General features: G+C 53.9%; 1 protein-coding gene and 1 long non-coding RNA gene across 3 annotated transcripts; both read right to left on the bottom strand.

Moving 5' to 3' along the window:
- Positions 1-736: 736 nt before the first annotated feature.
- LOC136018465 (uncharacterized) lies at positions 737-1,455 on the bottom strand. The gene is made up of 3 exons (XR_010614428.1): positions 1,265-1,455; positions 891-971; positions 737-808 (listed from the first exon to the last, which is right to left on the bottom strand). It is a non-coding gene; the product is annotated as an uncharacterized LOC136018465 (long non-coding RNA).
- A 12,597-nt stretch (positions 1,456-14,052) lies between these two features.
- On the bottom strand, positions 14,053-17,667 carry LOC136018207 (uncharacterized). Of its 2 annotated transcripts, none has more exons than XR_010614294.1 (7): positions 17,390-17,667; positions 16,862-16,933; positions 16,634-16,732; positions 15,744-15,851; positions 15,566-15,628; positions 14,673-14,939; positions 14,053-14,482 (listed from the first exon to the last, which is right to left on the bottom strand). XR_010614294.1 is itself a non-coding variant. In XM_065687244.1 (7 exons), exons 1-6 carry the CDS (start codon positions 17,478-17,480, stop codon positions 14,767-14,769), a joined length of 606 nt encoding a protein of 201 aa, XP_065543316.1. In that variant the 5' UTR covers positions 17,481-17,667; the 3' UTR covers positions 14,053-14,482; positions 14,765-14,766. The 2 variants fall into 2 exon arrangements, 1 of the variants encoding a protein (XP_065543316.1); XM_065687244.1 differs by having other exon boundaries at positions 14,765-14,939.
- Between the last annotated feature and the right edge of the window lie 2,829 nt (positions 17,668-20,496).

The following is a 20,496-nucleotide window of genomic DNA, read 5'->3' as shown; positions in this document are numbered from 1 at the left end:
AGCCATACACGCGGCCATGCTGGTCCTTTCCAGGCCGTGACAGCACTGCCAGAAAGCAGAGTCGACAGGTAGAGCCTCAGCTTGGTTCAGGCCCAGAGGGGCAGGAGGACAGGGAGGTTCCCTGTAAGCCCCTGCCCATTCTGGCAGTCAGGGCAATTACCTCGCATGTCGGTGTCCTGCATCGCCACTGTGTCTTGGGTGGAGACAGGCCCTGAGATGCTGTGTGCTCCCGCAGCCGCCTCACTCTGCACAGCCTCTTGTTCCATCCCTTGGGAAAGAAAGTTGGATCTGATGGAACCGTTCCCCACCAGGGAGATGGCATTTTCATGAGGCAATAGTTCTCAAAGACATCGATCAGGTTTTGGTGCTGCACCTCGTCACGACTCCAAGGAGCCACCAGCCTGAGCACTGGGACCAGGGAGCGGCAATTGCCTCACAGAGTGCAGTGCACGAGTGCATTTTGTGCCCTGCCCTAAAGCAGAGTGAGATAGACCCACCGTGTCCTCTCCTCAGTTCCTCCAGTATTTGCCTTAGAACTTCAGAGGGCTCTGGGGTCGTTTTTCTGCCTTCATCCTGTAGCTCTGCTCTTGGAGGACCTGAACAGGAGATATTTGGTTGTTTCACACAAATAATTGCAGAAAACCCGCTGTGTCCTCTCTCCTGTTCCTCCAATATTTGCCTTGAGACTTCAGATTGCTCCAGGGGCTTTTTTTCTTTCTTCCTCCCTCTGACGTACCTCTGGGATTGCTTTCAGGCTTGGGGAGAAGACCAGCAAAACGAGCTAGGAAGCTGTTGGCCTGGAGAGGATCTGAAGGAAAATTGAAGACACATAAGCTCTGCCACACTGACAGTTGTTGATTCTGTCAAGGAAAGGGACATTGAGGACGTACCTCCCGGCTGCGCCAAGGTCGCGATGGGCACTAAACCAGCATCCTGCCAAGTAGCTTCTTGAGCCTTGCCACCATCCTCATCTAGACCCAAGCACAGGGGAGAAACGTTGCTGTAACACGCTGGGATCCACTTCTGCCTTAGCGAACTGCAGGCACTGCGAGGGTCAGGTAACAACGTGGGAGCCTGACAGAGCTTCTGGGGGTACTGGTGAGCTCTTGGCTGGCATGTAGCAGCTACAAACCCTCTTTCAAGGCCATGTCCAGCACCCCTCGAGGGGCGGAAGGACCAACATGAGGCCCCTCGGGGCGCTGTTCCCTGGAGCGCTCCTGCTCGCAGAGGAAGCCCTGCCTGAAGCACCAGCGCCGCTGCTCACCTGCTCTCCGCGCTCGCCATGGAGCAGCCGCAGCCTTCGGGGCCACGGGGAGGATGAGGAGGATGAGGAGGAGGTGATCAGCGAGGGCCATTGCCCCCTGCACCCGCACCACACTGCTGGGACTGCTGCTGCTGTTGCTGCTGCTGCTGTTGCCGCTGCCGCCGCTGCTGCTGCTATTGCTGCTGCTGCCGCTGCTGCCGCTGCTGCTGCCGCTGCCGCTGCAGTCAGGGCTGGGGGCTGAGCGGCGGCTCTTATTGCTGGCTGGCACCATGGGGCTCTGTGACGTCACGGCCGAGCTCTCGGTCCATCTGGGGGGGCCCGCACGTTCCAAGGGGAGCTCGCTCCAGGGCCCGGGACACAGCCCACCCGCGGCTGAGCCCGCAGCTCTGCCCTGCCCTCCAGGCGCTGTCACGGGGGCAGCGAGGGGCTCACAGTCCCCCAGAACCACAGGGAACCACAGCCGAGGGAGATGGGACCTCCTCAGGGGCAGGAGCAGCAGCTCATGAGGCTGAGGAGCGAGTGATTTCAGTCCCAAAGCAAGTGCAAGATCCCCTCCTGGAGGCATCTTCCAGGCTGGAGCCCAGTTTGGCACCTTGGGGGACCCCAGGGCTCACAAGTCACTTTCACCTTACAGGGAAGATGAGGCCTTTACTTTTCCATTTCCTCTTCCCATGGAGTTCAAGTGAGTATTTTCAGTCAGGATCCTCGAAGAACAAAGTCAATCCGTAAACCAGAAAATTCTCTCTTAAACTGACGTTCAGAAGGAAGCTGTGAGAGAGCACACAGAGACCTGTGGTGTGTTGATTGTTTAGAGATTTATTTTGAGAGTAAAAATTGGAATTCTGCCTCCTACTGTTTTGGTGCTTCTGTGTATCTCTCGCAAGGCATTGCAAGGTGGAAGGGATGCGTGACATGACGGATGCCCTGCAGGCACTGGCCAGCGTGGTCCCGCTGCCTGGTGCTGCAGGCAGCAGCCCTGGGGGGCTCGCCTCAGGCTGTCTCTGCACTGTGGGCAGAGGGGCTGCAGCAGACGCTTCCGCAGTGTCTGTGGGACCGCGGGTGGTGGTTGCTGGACAGCAGCACTCTTCTGGAGCCTCGAATCAGAGCCTGGGCTCAGCTGCGGCTGGCGCTTGGGTGTGAGGATGTAGCCCTGAGCTGGAGTTGCGCTGGCTGGGGGGGTTCACCAGGCACGGTGCTGATCCCAGGCTGGATCCTCTGCCCTTCACACAAGGGGAGGGGCCGTACACACCCTTCGTGAGTGTTTTTCCTGCTCCGGCCCTTGGAACCGAGACAAAGGTTTCCAGGGGTGGGTTTGTGTTTCCCTGTTGGGGTTACTGGAGCTGCTGGGGGACAGCTGGTGGCTCCTGCCTCGCCTCTCACACCTCCGTGGTTGCAGGTGTGCTGAGGGCGGTGAGGACCAGTCTGACCTCCTCCACCTCCCCTCCCACCTCACTGCCCCCCGAATGGGGGCTGCCCCTGCGTGGCTGTCACTCCGCATAGGGCTCCCTGGAGCAGACGTCATCAGCAGCACTCTTCTGCCTCCATACTGATGTTTATGGGGACGGCTGGCACAGCAAGGCAAACCGATGCACTTAGCTGATGTTCTGAAGTGGGTACAGCCACAGCACTGGATGCGACGCACAGAGGGAGGCTGCGGGAAGGGGTGGCCACGGGTTTTGTTCTTTGCTCACTATTTGGTTTGCATGGAATCCGGGGGGCTGTTGGGGGCCCTCCTCTGTTGCCAGCTGTGCTGCAGTGCCCAAGAGGAATCTGAGTGCTCCACAGCTGGGAGCAGCCTGGTTTGGTGCCAGGAGTGCTGTGGGGGCTGTCTCGCTGCTTCCCAGCCTGGGTCAAGGAAACCTGTCTCACCGAGTTCTGTGCTCCTGTGTTACTCCTGGGACCTGGGCTGTCCCGTGGCACCTGCACAGTGAGCGCCTGTGGGCTGGCCTGCAGCCTGCTCTTGTCTTTAGGGTCTTAAGGGCAACAAATGATCATAAACTCCTGTGGGAGAACGTACACAGGAGAGGATATGGACTTGCCATCTGTCCTTCTGAAAACCAGGTCCCCATAATCTAACTGTGAGGTGTCTGTTAACTTTTGGATGTGCTGTGGTGTTGGCAGTGGTGTTTGCAACAGGTTTGTGCCCAGGGATGTCTTGGTGGGAGGTAAACTGTGGGGCAGAGCGAATGGTACCCCTATTTCCCACCTTCCGCACGAGTCCACCCTCAACTGACCCTTCTGTGCATCCGTACCTAACCTATTCTGTGACCCAGAAGTAAAGCCAGACTGTCCATTAGGTAGGATTCACTTAGCCCTGACCAGTGGGTAGTTGCCATTGCCACCTGCAGGAGAAATGATGTGCCTCCTCAGTGGAGCCTGTTCCTTCTCATGTGTCCCTATCTACCATCAGTCTCCGGGTGCCTGTGTCCGTAAGGAATGTTGCAAAGTAGCAATCACTAACAGCTGCCATCAGCTCAGGTCTGGGAGCCAGAGCAGCGGGGACGGCAGCCCCGAGAATCAAGGTCTGAGTCTTGATTCCTGCATGTTGGCAGCCTAGGTTCAGTGCTGATGGCCTGGGGCTCACACCCTGAACACTGTGTTGTATGGTGTCAATCCCTCTCCTGACACAGACCCCGCAGGACAGTGATGAGGAATTCATGAGGGAAACCCGACCAGTTGCTGTAACTGGGAGTTGCGAGCGCATTTAATGCACTCAGGGAGGGCCCTTTGTCTAACCACTTCTCCCATCACCTCTTGTGCTCAGTGGTGATGGAGGGCACTCCTCAGCTTCCCTTTTCTGCTTTGGTCCTTTGCACAGGTTGAGGCTGTGTCTTTCCTATTACATTGACTTTAGCCAAGGTCCTCCACACTTTTTCTCCTCTGGGACACCTGTGTGAGAGCTTTCCTTCTTTATTGGCACAAAGGGCTGATCCACAAAGCTGTGGGTCAGATTCTGTCAGTGCACCCACGGTCCCTACCCTATCAGGGCACCTTCAGCTGTAGCTGGAGGGCCGGAGCAGTGGGGCCGTTTCAGCTGGGGCTGCAGGATGCTGGGCTGCTTGCACTGTGATGGCAGGATGGAATGTGTGGGCCCATGGGGAGGTTGAGAGCAATGGCTTTTGAGGTAGGAGCAGTTTTTCGTGTTGGGTCCATCTCGCAGGGGTGATGGTTTGGATGGTCCAGCTCTCAGGGCTGATGGGTTTGGATGTTCCAGATCTCAGGGGTGATGGGTTGGATGGTCCAGCTGTCAGGGGTGATGGGTTGGATGGTCCAGCTCCCATGGGTGATGTTTTGGATGGTCCTGCTGCCGAGTCACCAGGTGCAGCCACCAGTTTCCAGGCGGTCTGTTGAACTGCAGAGAGGTGCGTGTGGGGACAGGAGGTCACTGAGGCCCTCAACTGCAGATGGGGCACAGGGACTCTCCTCCACAGCACGGCTCAGAGCTGGCAAGGCCACCACGAGTGCCGCTGCTGGCACACTGTGGCCGAGGTGAACACGTGCACCTCACAGCACCAGCAAGCAGGGGCATTCCTCTGGGCAGGTTCAGGGGTCGGGAGAGCGCACGAGCACCCGTTTCGCAGTGCAATGTCAACCCCTGCCCCATCTCACCCTGCCTCTGCCTGTCGCTCCTGGGAGCTGCTCTTGTCCCGGCAGGGTGCTGGAGCTGGCACTGGCTGCAGTCAGAGTGGGCTCCCCATAGGGAGGGCCAGGTAATTCCTGGCACATTAAAACACGTGACTGCAGCAGAAACCTCCACAGATCGTCTTGGCCAACCACTCACTTGCCACTCCACAGCCGCCTGATGAGAAATGCTTTGTCCCAAGAGCAGGCACAAGGGAAGCAGAGTGTGCGGGGGGGAAAGGATCAACTCACTCTTACGACTTCTTCCGTCGCAGGTACATGCAATAGCAAAACACAAGTGCAAGAGGCACGGAAATCATGGTGGCTGCTATGCCGATCATGCAGCTCCTTTTCACGTCTTGTGGGCAGACAAAACCTGCCGCAACCTGAGCACTGGAAGTGCTGGAGGATCTCTCTTTGTCCACGCCTGCAGGGGCAGTTCAGAAGGTGAGCATGGCCTGTGCACCGCTGCTAAGCTGGCAGCACGGTGCCGTGCCCAGGAAAGACTCTGTTTGCCCCAGTGCTGGTGCCTGGAGGCTGCTCCCTGTCTCTTGGACAGGGCGTCCCAGTGAACACAACTCGGGGGCCAGGAGGAGAGCCTGGGGGGGCACAGCTGCTTGACCAGCCCCCTCTTCGAGGGCCAGGGGCAGAACCCATCCCTTCAGCAGGCAGTGCCAGCCCCAAATCTCCCTCGCCTCAGGCCAGCTCCCCCACCCCAAGGGGACAGAGTCACCCCTCCCGGGAGAGACTTGAGCCTTGCTCTCCCCTTCTGCCTTGTCTCCAGCACAGGCACGGTTTACAGCCCCTGCCAGGTTGTGGGATGCGTCTCCCGCTTAGGGACCCCAGCAAGAGCACTCAGTACCCGAATCCAATGGATAGAATTGTGCCGTCCTTTGGGAAAGAAAGTTGGATCTCTTCATGAGGCAATAGTTCTCAAGGACATCGATCAGCTTTTGGTGCTGTACCTCGTCATGACTCCAAGGAGCCACCAGCCTGAGCACTGGGACCGGGGAGTGGCAATTGCCTCATGGTGTGCAGTGCACGAGTGCATTTTGTGCCCTGTGAGGTGATGCTAAATGGTCCTTCAGAGAGGACAGGAGAAGCTGCAGGCAGGCCAGCGAGGAAACAGCCCTTCTGAGAAGGGCTCCTGCACCCATCCCTATCAGCACCAGCAGTGGTCACATTTGTTCCATGCAGCCATCGCTCTGCAGGCAGGAAATGGAACACATCCCAAGCAGCTGCTGAATCAGCATCTCCACTCAACTTCCAGGACTGGGAAAGGGTCGCCAGGTGGGCTGGGACCTCGCTCCTGCATGGAACTGGCCCTGTGGGTGAGCAGTGCTGCACATGAGCTGAACACAATCTTGGCTCTCGCCAGGCCTCAGCTCTGCTACTGCCGTCTGCAGAGAGCGGTTCTGAGCTGTAATGGGAACACCGGGGAGCAGCTGCCCCTGGCACTCGCTGGAGCCACGTCTGGCAGCAGAGGCTCTGACCCATCTCTGTGCTCTCCAGCTCCTACAGTGCACAAAAGCAGCGTCGCTGCAGCGAGGCTCTGATCGATCCCTTCCTGCTGGGCAGGCAATGGCACCTCCAGATGTGTAGCTACAACCTCACAGCTAAAGCAGAGTGAGATAGACCCACCGTGTCCTCTCCTCAGTTCCTCCACTATTTGCCTTAAAACTTCAGAGGGCTCTGGAGTTGTTTTTCCTCCTTTATCTTGGAGCTCTGCTCTTAGAGGACTTCAGCAGAAAGTACTGGTTCAGTTTCAGATGAATAATTCCAGAAAACCCCTCTTTAGGCTGTGATGTCAGCAGAGACAGACTCTGCACCCCTGTGATGCCAGCCAGGCCTGAACACAGCATCCAGTCGAGGAGCTGGCAAAGCTCTCCCCGCGTGCATGTTTGTGACACATGCCCAGAGAAGCCTCAGTCATCTGCTGTGACCTGTATCAGCAGGGCTGCACTGCTGAAGTGGTCAGGGCACCTTGCAAGGAGGGGGCACACAGAGGCACGTCTCTGTCCACACTCTGCAGAGGTTCCTAGCTGGCTGAGCTTTGGGCTCTGAGCCAGAGCTCTCAAAGGGAGGAAAAAGCCGTGATGTATCCATTCCATCTCCCGTAGCATCAGTCCTGGAACCCAGAGGGGAAGATGGATCACCTTCACTTACAGGCATGGCTGCAAGGAAGTGCAGGGCAGATCCACACCTCAGCAAGTGTGGTTCAACGATGGGATTACTCCAGAGCACTCGTCTCTCCCACTCAGGTTCATGGTGCAGAGCACCCCCAGTGACAACAGGCTGGGCAAAATGCATCATGCTGTGAGCTGGCCCAGGAAGGACTCCCAGGAGCTCACACCAGCTCTAAAGTCAACCCCAACAAGCCTGCTGGCTTCTCAGCCAGCACCGGGAGCAGCTCTGGCTCCGAGAGGCCAGCAAAGTGTTCTGTATTTTATCACCTAACTGTTAATAGACTTGAAATAAAAAGCCACATCAAACTACTCCTTTGTCTGTCCAAGTTTTTTAACATACATTTTATCTGATATACCCTGCATACTACAAATCTAAATAGCATACAGAGCATTGGCCTCTATTTCAGCACAGAGGTCTGAAAGCACCTCTACCGTCCCTGTCCTTGAGTTCTTGAAGAGATGCCTGGGTTATGCCCACTACAGTGGTCAGGCAGAGATGGATATGGATCTAAACTGCCTGACCCCAAAGTCTCAAAAGGAAAAATCCACTACCACAGCAAATAATCTGGGTTAAAAAATTCCATTACTGAGAAGGGCTTCATGTCTCAGAAATTAGTAGGTGGCAAGCTCTTAAAAATGAATGGATTTTAAAATAATACATTTGACTGACATATTTATATATATAGATATATATGTCTTCAAAGTCTAAGTTTCAGGTGAAGTATTTCACTTAATATTTTGTCATAGCATATAAAGATGATTTTTTGCAGCTTTACTTACTTTGGGCCTCCCCAATCACCTTTTATGCATCCACTAAGGAGAATCTGACCCATGTTATTCAGAACCTACTTTTTTCATAAGAACTCTTTATTTTACACTGAACAAGTGAAAAATTGTATGGTTCTACTGCAGTATTACTGTCAAGTCCAAAACTACAGCTCATGCTGGTGATTCCCCCCAGTGCAGGCAGCACAGCCAGCTTCCCTGCCATGCTGACATGAAGTGTGTGCTCTGCACTCACTGCTGTGTTCTGGCACGTATTTAAATAGTGGAGGACTTGATGCTGTAAGTTGATAAAAAGTAACCCAATGCTCCTGCATCTGGAGCAATCAAGTTAGCTCCAGACATGGGAAGCACTGCGGGACTGTTAACATCCCTGCCTGCTTCATGCAACTGATGCGATTTTTGTACTACCATAAGGGTTAGCCAATGCCAGCTTAGAATAGATAAATTGCATACTGGACTTTTGTAAGATTAAAGAAAAAATGGTGCCTGTCCTTACACTGCAATCTCGGCTACCCGTTTCATTGATAACTGAAATAGCTTTTGCATGAGATAGTAACGGGCTTCCAAAGACTGAAACGGTAAAGACAACAAACAAGAAATACCGTACCTCAAACAGATAAATAGCTTGACTTCAGGAAAGAGAATGCATTAAATCCCAAACAATGAGTGTGCATTTTTAATTTCTGGGAGCTTTTTCTACTTCTATACTATCTGCACTTAGGAACTCAACACCATCCCTTAGCAATACATCTTCAGACACCTTTTGATCAGAGTACTTGTTTATAACATGTATTCGAATATTTCAAACACAGTTAAAACTGGTAAAAAACCCACTTTTGGGTACATTTTCGCATTTATTCTCAAGATGAATAAAATGAGGCCAGTTAATGTAAAATGCCTGCACAATGACATAGCAAATCACAACCAAAAGGAGGATGGAGCCGAGGTGCCCTGTCCCTGCGGTCTAGGCAGCCAGAGGTCCTCCTGCAACCCCTGTGTTGCAGCCCCACTGAACACCAAGAAAAGGGCTCTACAGAGAATAAACAACTCTACTGTACCAAGATACCAATTTAGAGTGCAGAAAGTTCAAAGGGGATGTTCTACACAACCACCGAAACCCCCCAAAGCATTGTGTTGGCAGTGACACTGGCTGACTGCAATATACGTTGAGAGTGACTCCACGCAGCGTTTCCACATGCTCTTACTGATACTCCTGGTTTTACACCTCTGCACCCTGTCCCAGTTAGAGAGCACACCTCTTTCCAGCAGCCTCTGCTTGTCTGCACCACACAGCTTGCAGGAAACAAAGGTTATAGAAAAAGAAGGGCTACAGCTAAGATCAGTGAGGGGCTGCTGGTGAAACCAGAGGGACTGCATGTTGTTTTCTAAGCGCACTGATGGAATCCACTAGAAAACTCTCGCAGTGCTACAACTGGACTCAACATTCAAGCAGACCTTTTGTCTTCAATTTCTAGCGTAGCGTCCCCCGTTTGTGTTGCCTTTGGGTGGCGTAGTGACCTATCTCAGGAACGGCACGGCGACCAACCCCAGGCCGCTCGGTCCATCTGCTCACAGACACCAATATGGCGGACGGCAAATGGCATTTATTGATAGGTGACACAGCATTATATACCCTAACTTTACAATGTCACTCCCGTCCACTTACATCACAAACCAAGTGTTATTGGCTCTAGGGAGAGGGGCCTTATCTGCTTATCTTTCCGTACAACATGACATCTTCCGAGCGCCGAACCCTAACTACCACATTTTCCCCCTCCCTATGCTCAACTAAATAAGCCAAAATATGAAAGTATAAAAGCATGCACCATAATCTCATAACATCAATAAAATCAACTAAAATCTATTAAGTTCTAAAAAAGGTATATCATTATCTACTTATCTTGAGATATGTATCACAGACAAACTTGAATATAGAACATAAGGCACGTAGAACAAGAGGTATCCAGAGGGTAACTAGGATCAGTGAGATATAATTGAAGATGGCGAAAAAAGACTTCAAATAAGAACATTTTTAAAGCAGTTGTTGGCGTTCTATCAACATAGCATTGACTCGTTCCAGCTGGCTCTTGACAAACGCCATAAGCTTGTTCAGGACACAGGGTCCAAAGATCAGTGCATCACAATCATTGCAATAGGCCCCACTAGGGTAGATATCAGGGTGTTCAACCATGGTGAATGGTTGAACCATGTTTCATACCACCCTTCATGGTTGGATCCCTTTTTTTTTTTTCTAGACCATCTCTAAGTTTGGTCACAGTATCTCTGACAACTCCAGTGTGATCTGCATACCCTCCTCTGGATTCTGTCGAACTGCCGTTCTTTCTTGCCAACGGAGAATACAGGTTACAGGGGCAGCCGATAACAAGATCCTGCGGATAAAAACTCACAATTTTCATTAGTTTTATTTTGAAGGTCTGGTTTGATGGACTTAAGCGGACACCACTTAACTCTACCATCCTTTTTAACTGCAGCATAACCTCGCCCTGTCAAAGATCATTCTACAAGTTTGTTTTATATTGAATGGGAGCATATCATCTCCCCCAAAAACACCATCTATAAGGGTGGAGACCATGGCAGAATTAAGCCCTTTATCCGCAATTGCCTTAACAATCGCTTGTATGTCCTTAGGGTTTATTGGCGAGTGGACCCTCTGTCCCCTATCTGTCACCCGAACCGGGAACGCTAATTTGGGTGATGGGGCCCAGTCGGCGCAAGCAGTCTTTATTTTCCTCCAGTCCGTGAGGGGGATTTCCCCCCCTTTGTTCGTCTTTGTTTCCTCCTCCTCTAAGCTTGGTTCGGCTGTGACCCACCCGTCCCAGCCGGTGCCTGATTCAGTCAGAGCTCCACTGCCTGCTCACTGCCGGTTTCTTTGTCGGGCTCCGGCCCCGCCCGCTTTCCTTGCAGGCGGGCCGCTCCCTCCCTCTTGGTTCGCCCCCCCGTTACTCGGCGGGGTGTTTGCCCTGCAGGGCCATCGCTCCCGGTGCCCGCTCCGATCGGCTCTGCCCTGCACTCGCGCTCTCCTCCCTCCCCCGGGTGCCCCCCCAGTTCCCTGCTCCCCGCTCTCCTCCCCTTCCCGTCTGCATGCCATGGTAGCGCCAGCGCTTCCTCCTTTTTCCCGCCACGGACATCTTCGCCCCGCCCTCCGCCTTTCTGCTCGGCGCCATCTTGGGGCGCATATGGCGGCGGTCTGGCCCAGACGGCCCCAGACCCCGCTTTCTCCGCGGCGCCCCTGGCCTCCTCGGCTCGCCTGCCCCAGAGGGATTTATCTCGATTCTGTCCCTCCGTTAACATGTCGGGGCCCGTGTCGGGATCCGATCGAGGGGACGTGTCGCCCTCTTGCTGATCTTTAGGCTCAGTACAATCAGCACCGTCTGGGGGGTGCAAAGTCTGCGTGGCCGCCGGGACTCCCAATTTCGGGGCTGCCAACAAACAGTTCTCTGCCGCCTTCCAGGTCTCTGCTCTTGTACGGCCTTTTTCAGAGCCTGCACGACTTTCCCCCATGACTTAAGATTTTTCCCACAACCCGAAGACATCGTTACTTCGGCCAGCGCTTTAGTGCATTTATCCCACACTTCGGGGTGGAGGATATCCACCGGCTGGGCAATAACCCCAGTCTGCAAAAGACTCGCAACTGCGGGAGTAAAATCTTTGGGTTTACAATCAATACCCACTGACTATGTAACTGTGATACGGCCTTCACAAGGGCTTCCATCCTCCTTGCAGGTCCTGGGAGCTCCCTTCTCCTCGCCGGGCTGGTCCAGCCGCTCCGGCCGCCGTTCACCCGTCCAGGCGATTCCCGAAGCCCCGCTGCCCGGGTTTCGGCACCACCTATCTCAGGAACGGCACGGCGACCAACCCCAGGCCGCTCGGTCCATCTGCTCACAGACACCAATATGGTGGACGGCAAATGGTATTTATTGATAGGTGACACAGCGTTATATACCCTAACTTTACAACGTCACTTCCGTCTACTTACATCACAAACCAAGTGTTATTGGCTCTAGGGAGAGGGGCCTTATCTTCTGATCTTTCCGTACAACACGACATCTTCCGAGCGCCGAACCCTAACTACCACAGTTTGCTTTCTCTGGGAAAGGTCTTGAATCTGAAAATTGGGGAAAAATAACTCTCCTTACCTACTGGTCTGAAGCGTGCTGGCTTCACTCCTCATTTCTAGTTAATTGACAGAGGTTTACCTCACAAACCTATGAACGTCTCAGACCTGAATGCCAAAACTTCATTCCCATGGAGTAGGGATATCCCAGGTAAGCAGAGCACAGAACCAATCAGCCCTACCCTGCCTGAACCAAAGTTGCAGTCATGTCCACAGACAGCTGTGGGTCGGTTGGAGCTAAGAAAAGATGGAGTGTAACTGCTACGACAGCCAGGTATTATCATTCCCAAAGGACAATGTCTGATCAGTGTATGTGTGTATATGCACTCGTCTACCTGTTCATGATTATCCTTGTCCAGTTACCTTGATTTCTTTCAGTCATTAATCTATTAGCTCTAATTTCCAAGCTGCTGTACAAGACACAATAGATGTAACAGTAGATGAGCAATATCTTGCATGGTTTCTGTCTTCCTGTCTAAAAGCAGCAAGCCAAATGCTACTGTGTTGATAAATACACAAGCCTTACTGACAGCAAGGGGTTCTGCCTGATGGAGACTTTCAACACCAGGCAGGAAAGTCTTCACTTTTATTTCACTACCTAGCAGAGAACAGTTACTTTAAGTTCCTCAAACAGGTGCCATGTTAGCGTTTGATGTTGTTGAGTTACTCCGTTGTCTAAAAAATACATTTTAAAGACATTAGTGATAGCAACAGGAATATTGCTAACAAGGCACAGGTTTTCTGAAGGAGCTTTCCGCAAAAAGATAATGAAAATGTGAGTTGGAGTGAGTGAGTTAAAACAAAAGGCACAATTCTAAATGAAAAATTACATGTAATAGTGTAATTTATCACCAGAAGGAACTTCGTTGCACTGAGATGCAAAGCTCTTCTAATTTTTGTTGTGTATCTCTGGGTTGTTTCAGCATCTCTGAGCGTTAAATCACCTAAGAGCTTACTTCAATCAAGACCAAGGTGTTCCAGCAGAACGTCCTGGTGTAACACAGTGATTCGGCACATGTACTGAACAGAATCTTGGAGAAGGGAACTGCCTCTGCCATGGACATGTGATGACAAAGACGAGGGCCAGTTCTAGAACTCTGGTGCTGGTGCAGGAGGGCTGCTCTGGCACCTCTCAAAAAGGGTCTTCCGTCACTTCCTCAACCACCACCATGGAAACCTTGAAATCAACACTCTTGAGCCCCGTATGTTTGGAGCTGTTCATGGCCCCATCCTGGCCCTGCCCTCTGCACCCAACTTGTGTAAGCAGTGCCCGAAGGAGGTCCTGCTACACTGAATACCTCACCACATCAGCGACTTTTCCTGCTGCCCCTGTGCAGGGAGGTAAAGCGGGTGATCCTGCGTACGGCAGGGAAGCCGGGCAGATGCTACATCTTGTACTTAGATTTTTTTATTAATTTGGAGTGGGCAGGCTGGGCTCCCATCGCTACCCTGTTAGTATCCAGAGCACTGAGGGCTTTTAGGTAATGTCAGTTCCAGTTTTTCTTCGAAGGCTTTTGCTTTTCCTTTGGCTTCAGTTGTTGTTCTAGGCGTGCAGTTTGATACCTTAAAAACAAATGTGCTTGTTCCCGTGCCTTTAGTGCCCTTCTCAGTTCGTTACTCTTCTCTCCGCTGCCATGCCGCTTGCAGCCTCACGGCGGGAGAGACACACCGCCATAGCCTCTCTTCAGTTCCTCACCCTCCCTCACATCCCTGCCTAACGTGTCACAGGCACCGAGGCGAAGCTGACGCGAACAGCCCCGGAGAAGGCCCGTTCCGCCGCGGATGGCGGCGGATGGCGGCGGGCAAAGCTCGCTCTGCGCGGGGAGCCGCACGGCAGCGCCGATTCCTGCCGCTCGCTCGGGAGAAGCTGAGGCGGCGAAGGCGGAGCCAGCGCTAACGGCTGCCGGGGTAACTGGGCCGCGCTGCGTTCGCTGAGGCGAACAGCTCCGGAGAGGCTCGTTCCGCGGCGGAGGGCGGCGGACCCGGGGGCTTCCCCAGCCAGGAAGGCCCCCGATACCGCCGCGTCCAGCCGGGAGGCGACAGCTCCCACGGGAGCCGCTGAGGCGGCGAGCGCCGGGCCGAGCCGCCCTTGAAGGCAGAAGGGTGGGCGCCCGCTGAGAGCAAAGGCCGCAGCTCCGGCTCGGGCGGCCGATGAGCTGGCGAAGGGAGAGGCTGCAGTGCAGACCTCGGGCTGCAGGGAGAACCCACGTCTTCCCCGGGGGCAGGGAGAGACAGCGGCCCTGCGGGTGCCCAGGGGGAGGATCCACTGCAGCGGGGGGATGAGCTGCAGGGAGCGGCGGAAAGGCTGCATAGCAGCAGGGACACTCGTGTGAGAGCTCTGACTTTATTGAAAGGCAAACGGCTGATCCTAAAGCCAGAGTCCCGTCAGAGCGGCACAAACCCTTCCCCTGGCATGGCCAGAGGCAGCCCATGGGGGGCGCTGGGGCAGCCGCTTGTTTCCAGCTGGTCTGCTCAGCTGCGGAGAGGTGCCTGTGGAGAGAGGAAATTGGTGAGGCCCTGAGCTGCAGGCGGGACACAGGGACTGTCCTCCACAGCACGGCCAGAGCTGGCAATGAGGGCCAGTGGCAGCGGGCTGCCCACAGCAAGGGGCAGGAATTAAGAGGCCAATTAAAACATTTGCAGCAGAAACCTCCACAGATCGTCTTGGCCAGCCACTCACTTGCCACTCCACAGCAGCCTGATGAGAAATGCTTTGTCCCAAGAGCAGGCACAAGGGAAGCAGAGTGTGCGGGGGGGAAAGGATCAACTCACTCTTACGACTTCTTCCGTCGCTGGTACATGCAATAGCAAAACACAAGTGCAAGAGGCACGGAAATCACGATGGCTGCTGTGCCGATCATGCAGCTCCTTCTCACGTCTTGTGGGCAGACAAAACCTGCCGCACCCTGAGCACTGGAAGTGCTGGAGGATCTCTCCTTGTCCACGCCTGCAGGGGCAGTTCAGAAAGTGAGCATGGCCTGTGCACCGCTGCTAAGCTGGCAGCATGGTGCCGTGCCCAGGAAAGACTCTGCCCCAGTGCTGGTGCCTGGAGGCTGCTCCCTGTCTCTTGGACAGGGCGTCCCAGTGAACACAACTCGGGGGCCAGGAGGAGAGCCTGGGGGGCACAACTGCTTGACCAGCCCCAAATCTCCCTCACCTCAGGCCAGCTCCCCCACCCCAAGGGGACAGAGTCACCCCTCCCGGGAGAGACTTGAGCCTTGCTCTCCCCTTCTGCCTTGTCTCCAGCACAGGCACGGTTTACAGCCCCTGCCAGGTTGTGGGATGCGTCTCCCGCTTAGGGACCCCACCAAGAGTGCTCAGTACCCGAATCCAATGGATAGAATTGTGCCATCCTTTGGGAAAGAAAGTTGGATCTCTTCATGAGGCAATAGTTCTCAAGGACATCGATCAGCTTTTGGTGCTGCACCTTGTCATGACTCCAAGGAGCCACCAGCCTGAGCACTGGGACCAGGGAGTGGCAATTGCCTCACAGAGTGCAGTGCACGAGTGCATTTTGTGCCCTGTGAGGTGACCCTGTGAGGTGATGCTAAATGGCCACCAGCCACTCAGTACCTGAGTCCAATGGATAAAAGCCATACACGCGGTCATGCTGGTCCTCTCCAGGCCGTGACAGCACTGCCAGAAAGCAGAGTCAACAGGTAGAGCCTCAGCTTGGTTCAGGCCCAGAGGGGCAGGAGGACAGGGAGGTTCCCTGTAAGCCCCTGCCCATTCTGGCAGTCAGGGCAATTACCTCGCATGTCGGTGTCCTGCATCGCCACTGTGTCTTGGGTGGAGACAGGCCCTGAGATGCTGTGTGCTCCCGCAGCCGCCTCACTCTGCACAGCCTCTTGTTCCATCCCTTGGGAAAGAAAGTTGGATCTGATGGAACCGTTCCCCACCAGGGAGATGGCATTTTCATGAGGCAACAGTTCTCAAAGACATCGATCAGGTTTTGGTGCTGCACCTCGTCACGACTCCAAGGAGCCACCAGCCTGAGCACTGGGACCGGGGAGTGGCAATTGCCTCATGGTGTGCAGTGCACAAGTGCATTTTGTGCCCTGTGAGGTGATGCTAAATGGTCCTTCAGAGAGGACAGGAAGAAGCTGCAGGCAGGCCAGCGAGGAAACAGCCCTTCTGAGAAGGGCTCCTGCACCCATCCCTATCAGCACCAGCAGTGGTCACATTTGTTCCATGCAGCCATCGCTCTGCAGGCAGGAAATGAAACACATCCCAGGCAGCTGCCGTATCAGCATCTCCACTCGACTTCCAGGGCTGGGAAAGGGTCGCCAGGTTGGCTGGGATCTCGCTCCTGCATGGAACTGGCCCCATGGGTGAGCAGTGCTGTACATGAGGTGAAGAAAAGCTCATCACAGGCTTGGCCCCAGCTCTGCTACTGCCATCTGCAGAGACCAGCTCTGAGCTGTAATGGGAACACCGGGGAGCAGCTGCCCCTGGCACTCGCTGGAGCCACATCTGGCAGCAGAGGCTCTGACCCATCTCTGTGCTCTCCAGCTCCTACAAGGCACGAAAGCAGCATCGCTGCAGCGAGGCTCTGATCGATCCCTTCCTGCTGGGCAGGCAATGGCACCTCCAGATGTGTAGCTACAACCTCACAGCTAAAGCAGAGTGAGATAGACCCACCGTGTCCTCTCCTCAGTTCCTCCACTATTTGCCTTAGAACTTCAGAGGGCTCTGGGGTCATTATTCTGCCTTCATCCTGGAGCTCTGCTCTTGGAGGACCTGAACAGGAGATATTTGGTTCAGTTTCACACAAATAATTGCAGAAAACCCGCTGTGTCCTCTCTCCTGTTCCTCCAATATTTGCCTTGAGACTTGGGACTTTTTTCCTTCTCCCTCCCTCTGACGTACCTCTGGGATTGCTTTCAGGCTTGGGGAGAAGACCAGCAGAAGGAGCTAGGAAGCTGTTGCCCTGGAGAGGATCTGAAGGAAAATTGAAGACACATAAGCTCTGCCACATTGACAGTTGTTGATTCTGTCAAGGAAAGGGACATTGAGGATGTACCCCCAGGCTGTGCCAAGGTCTCCAAGGGCACTAAACCAACATCCTGCCAAGTAGCCTCTCAACCATTGCCACCAGCCTTATCTAGACCCAAGCACAGGGGAGAAACGTTGCTGTAACACGCTGGGATCCACTTCTGCCTTAGCGAACTGCAGGCACTGCGAGGGTCAGGTAACAACGTGGGAGCCTGACAGAGCTTCTGGGGGTACTGGTGAGCTCTTGGCTGGCATGTAGCAGCTACAAACCCTCTTTCAAGGCCATGTCCAGCACCCCTCGAGGGGCGGAAGGACCAACATGAGGCCCCTCGGGGCGCTGTTCCCTGGAGCGCTCCTGCTCGCAGAGGAAGCCCTGCCTGAAGCACCAGCGCCGCTGCTCACCTGCTCTCCGCGCTCGCCATGGAGCAGCCGCAGCCTGCGGGGCCACGGGGAGGATGAGGAGGATGAGGAGGAGGTGATCAGCGAGGGCCATTGCCCCCTGCACCCGCACCACACTGCTGGGACTGCTGCTGCTGTTGCTGCTGCTATTGCTGTTATAGCTGCTGCTGTTGCTGTTATAGCTGGAGCTACAGCTGTACAGGCACTGCTATGGCCGCTGCCGCTGCCGCTGCAGTCAGGGCTGGGGGCTGAGCGGCGGCTCTTACTGCTGGCTGGCACCATGGGGCTCTGTGACGTCATGGCCGAGCTCTCGGTCCATCTCGGGGGGGGGCGCACGTTCCAAGGGGAGCTCGCTCCAGGGCCCGGGACACAGCCCACCCGCGGCTGAGCCCGCAGCTCTGCCCTGCCCTCCAGGCGCTGTCACGGGGGCAGCGAGGGGCTCACAGTCCCCCAGAACCACAGGGAACCACAGCCGAGGGAGATGGGACCTCCTCAGGGGCAGGAGCAGCCGCTCATGAGGCTGAGGAGCGAGTGATTTCAGTCCCAAAGCAAGTGCAAGATCCCCTCCTGGAGGCATCTTCCAGGCTGGAGCCCAGTTTGGTACCTTGGGGGACCCCAGGGCTCACAAGTCACTTTCACCTTACAGGGAAGATGAGGCCTTTACTTTTCCATTTCCTCTTCCCATGGAGTTCAAGTGAGTATTTTCAGTCAGGATCCTCGAAGAACAAAGTCAATCCGTAAGCCAAAAAATGTTGTCTTAAACTGACGTTCAGAAGGAAGCTGTGAGAGAGCACACAGAGACCTGTGGTGTGTTGATTGTTTAGAGATTTATTTTGAGAGTAAAAATTGGAATTCTGCCTCCTACTGTTTTGGTGCTTCTGTGTATCTCTCGCAAGGCATTGCAAGGTGGAAGGGATGCGTGACATGATGATCGAATTTGAGATCCCCAGGACAGTGAGAAGAGCGTGCAGCAAGCTCACTGCCCTGGACATAGCAAACAAAAAACAGACTAGGGACAACATAGGCCCTCTGAGGAAGCTTTCAGGAGAACTGGCTACACAGGATTTGGAGAAGGCTGAGGTTCTGAATGACTTCATTGCCTCGGTCTTCACTGGCAAAGGCTTTGACTGCACCACGCAGGTCTTAGAAGGTAGACGCAGGGACTGTGAGAATGAAGACCTTCGGCCCGCTGTAGGAGAGGATCTGGTCTGAGATCTTAAAAATCTGAACGTGCACAAGTCTGTGGGACCTGATGGAATCCATCCGCGGGTCCTGAAGGAGCTGGCGAATGAAGTTGCTAAGCCACTGGCCATCGTATCTGAAAAATCATGGCAGTCAGGTGAAGTTCCCGACGACTGGAAAAAGGGAAATGTAACCCCCATTTTCAAGAAGGGGAAAATGGAAGACCTGAGGAATTATAGACCAGTCAGTCTCACCTCTGTGCCTGGCAAAATCTTGGAGCGCATTCTCCTGGACGGCATGCTAAGGCACATGCAAAACAACAAGGTGCTTGGTGACAGCCAGCATGGCTTCACTAAGGGGAAATCCTGCCTGACCAATTTGGTGGCCTTCTATGATGGGGCTACAGAACTGATGGACAAGGGTAAAGCAGGTGATGTCATCTACCTGGACTTGTGCAAAGCATTTGACACTGTCCCACACGACATCCTTCTCTCTAAATTGGAGAGATATCAATTTGATGAATGGACCACTCGGTGGATAAAGAACTGGCTGGATGGGCGCACACAAAGAGTTGTGGTCAATGGCTCGATGTCCAGCTGGAGACCGGTAACGAGGGTGTCTGACACTGGCACGGACAGTGGGATTGAATGCGCCCTCAGCAAGTTTGCCGATGCCACCAAGCTGTGTGGTCCGGTTGATATGCTGGAGGGAAGGGATGCCATCCAGAGGGACCTTGACACACTCGTGAGGTGGGCTGATGCCAACCTCATGAAGTTCAACCACGCTAAGTGCAAGGTCCTACACCTGGGTTGGAGCAATCCCAGGCACAGCTACAGGTTGGGCAGAGAAGAGATTCAGAGCGGCCCTGTGGAGAAGAACTTGGGGGTGCTGGTCGATGAGAAAATGAACATGAGCCGGCTGCAGTGTGCGCTCGCAGCTCAGAAACCAACCGTATCCTGGGCTGCATCCAAAGGAGCGTGACCAGCAGGGCGAAGGAGGTGATCCTGCCCCTCTGCTCTGCTCTTGTGAGACCTCACCTGGAGCATTGTGTGCAGTTCTGGTGTCCTCAACATAAAAAGGACATGGAACTGTTGGAACAAGTCCAGAGGAGACCACGAGGATGATCAGGGGACTGGAGCACCTCCTGTATGAAGATAGGCTGAGGAAGTTGGGGCTGTTCAGCCTGGAGAAGAGAAGGCTGCGTGGAGACCTCATAGCAGCCTTCCAGTACCTGAAGGGGGCCTATAGGGATGCTGGGGAGGGACTCTTCATCAGGGACTGTAGTGACAGGACAAGGGGTAACGGGTTAAAACTTAAACAGGGGAAGTTTAGATTGGATATAAGGAGGAAGTTCTTTAAGGGTGGTGAGGCACTGGAATGGGTTGTCCGGGGAAGCTGTGAGTGCTCCATCCCTGGCAGTGTTCAAGATCAGGTTGGACAGAGCCTTGGGTGACATGGTTTAGAGTGAGGTGTCCCTGGCCATGGCAAGGGGTTTGAAATGGATGATCTTAAGGTCCTTTCCAACCCAAACCAGTCTGGGATTCTATGATTTGCAGGTGTTTTAGTTTCCTCAGAAATTATTTCAGTTTACTACAGTTAACAGCTTTGACTAGCGAGCATCAACGGCTGTTACACACTTGAGGTGTAGAAACCAGCTCAGTGTTGTTTAAATCAATGTCATTTTTTAGATCCAGCAAGAATAATCTTTCTGAAGTTAATGTCAGGTGTTGGCATTTGAAAAATAACATACATGCAGCCCATATAAATGGATACTATAGAACTGGATGGGTTTTGTGATTTTCTTGAAAATTATGGTTTTCCAGCAGCTGATCATGCCCAGGGGCTAGCAGCAAATGATACAGGGAGGCGAAAGACTGGTGTATGGAGCTGCCAAGTACAGAGCGTTCCAGCACACAGAGGAAGCCCTC

This window comes from Lathamus discolor, chromosome 7 (genome assembly GCF_037157495.1).
Source record: "Lathamus discolor isolate bLatDis1 chromosome 7, bLatDis1.hap1, whole genome shotgun sequence".
In the NCBI taxonomy this organism is placed as follows: domain Eukaryota; kingdom Metazoa; phylum Chordata; class Aves; order Psittaciformes; family Psittacidae; genus Lathamus; species Lathamus discolor.
The sequence above is the reverse complement of the archived record's forward strand: the minus strand, read 5'-3'. Positions and strand labels throughout refer to the sequence as shown.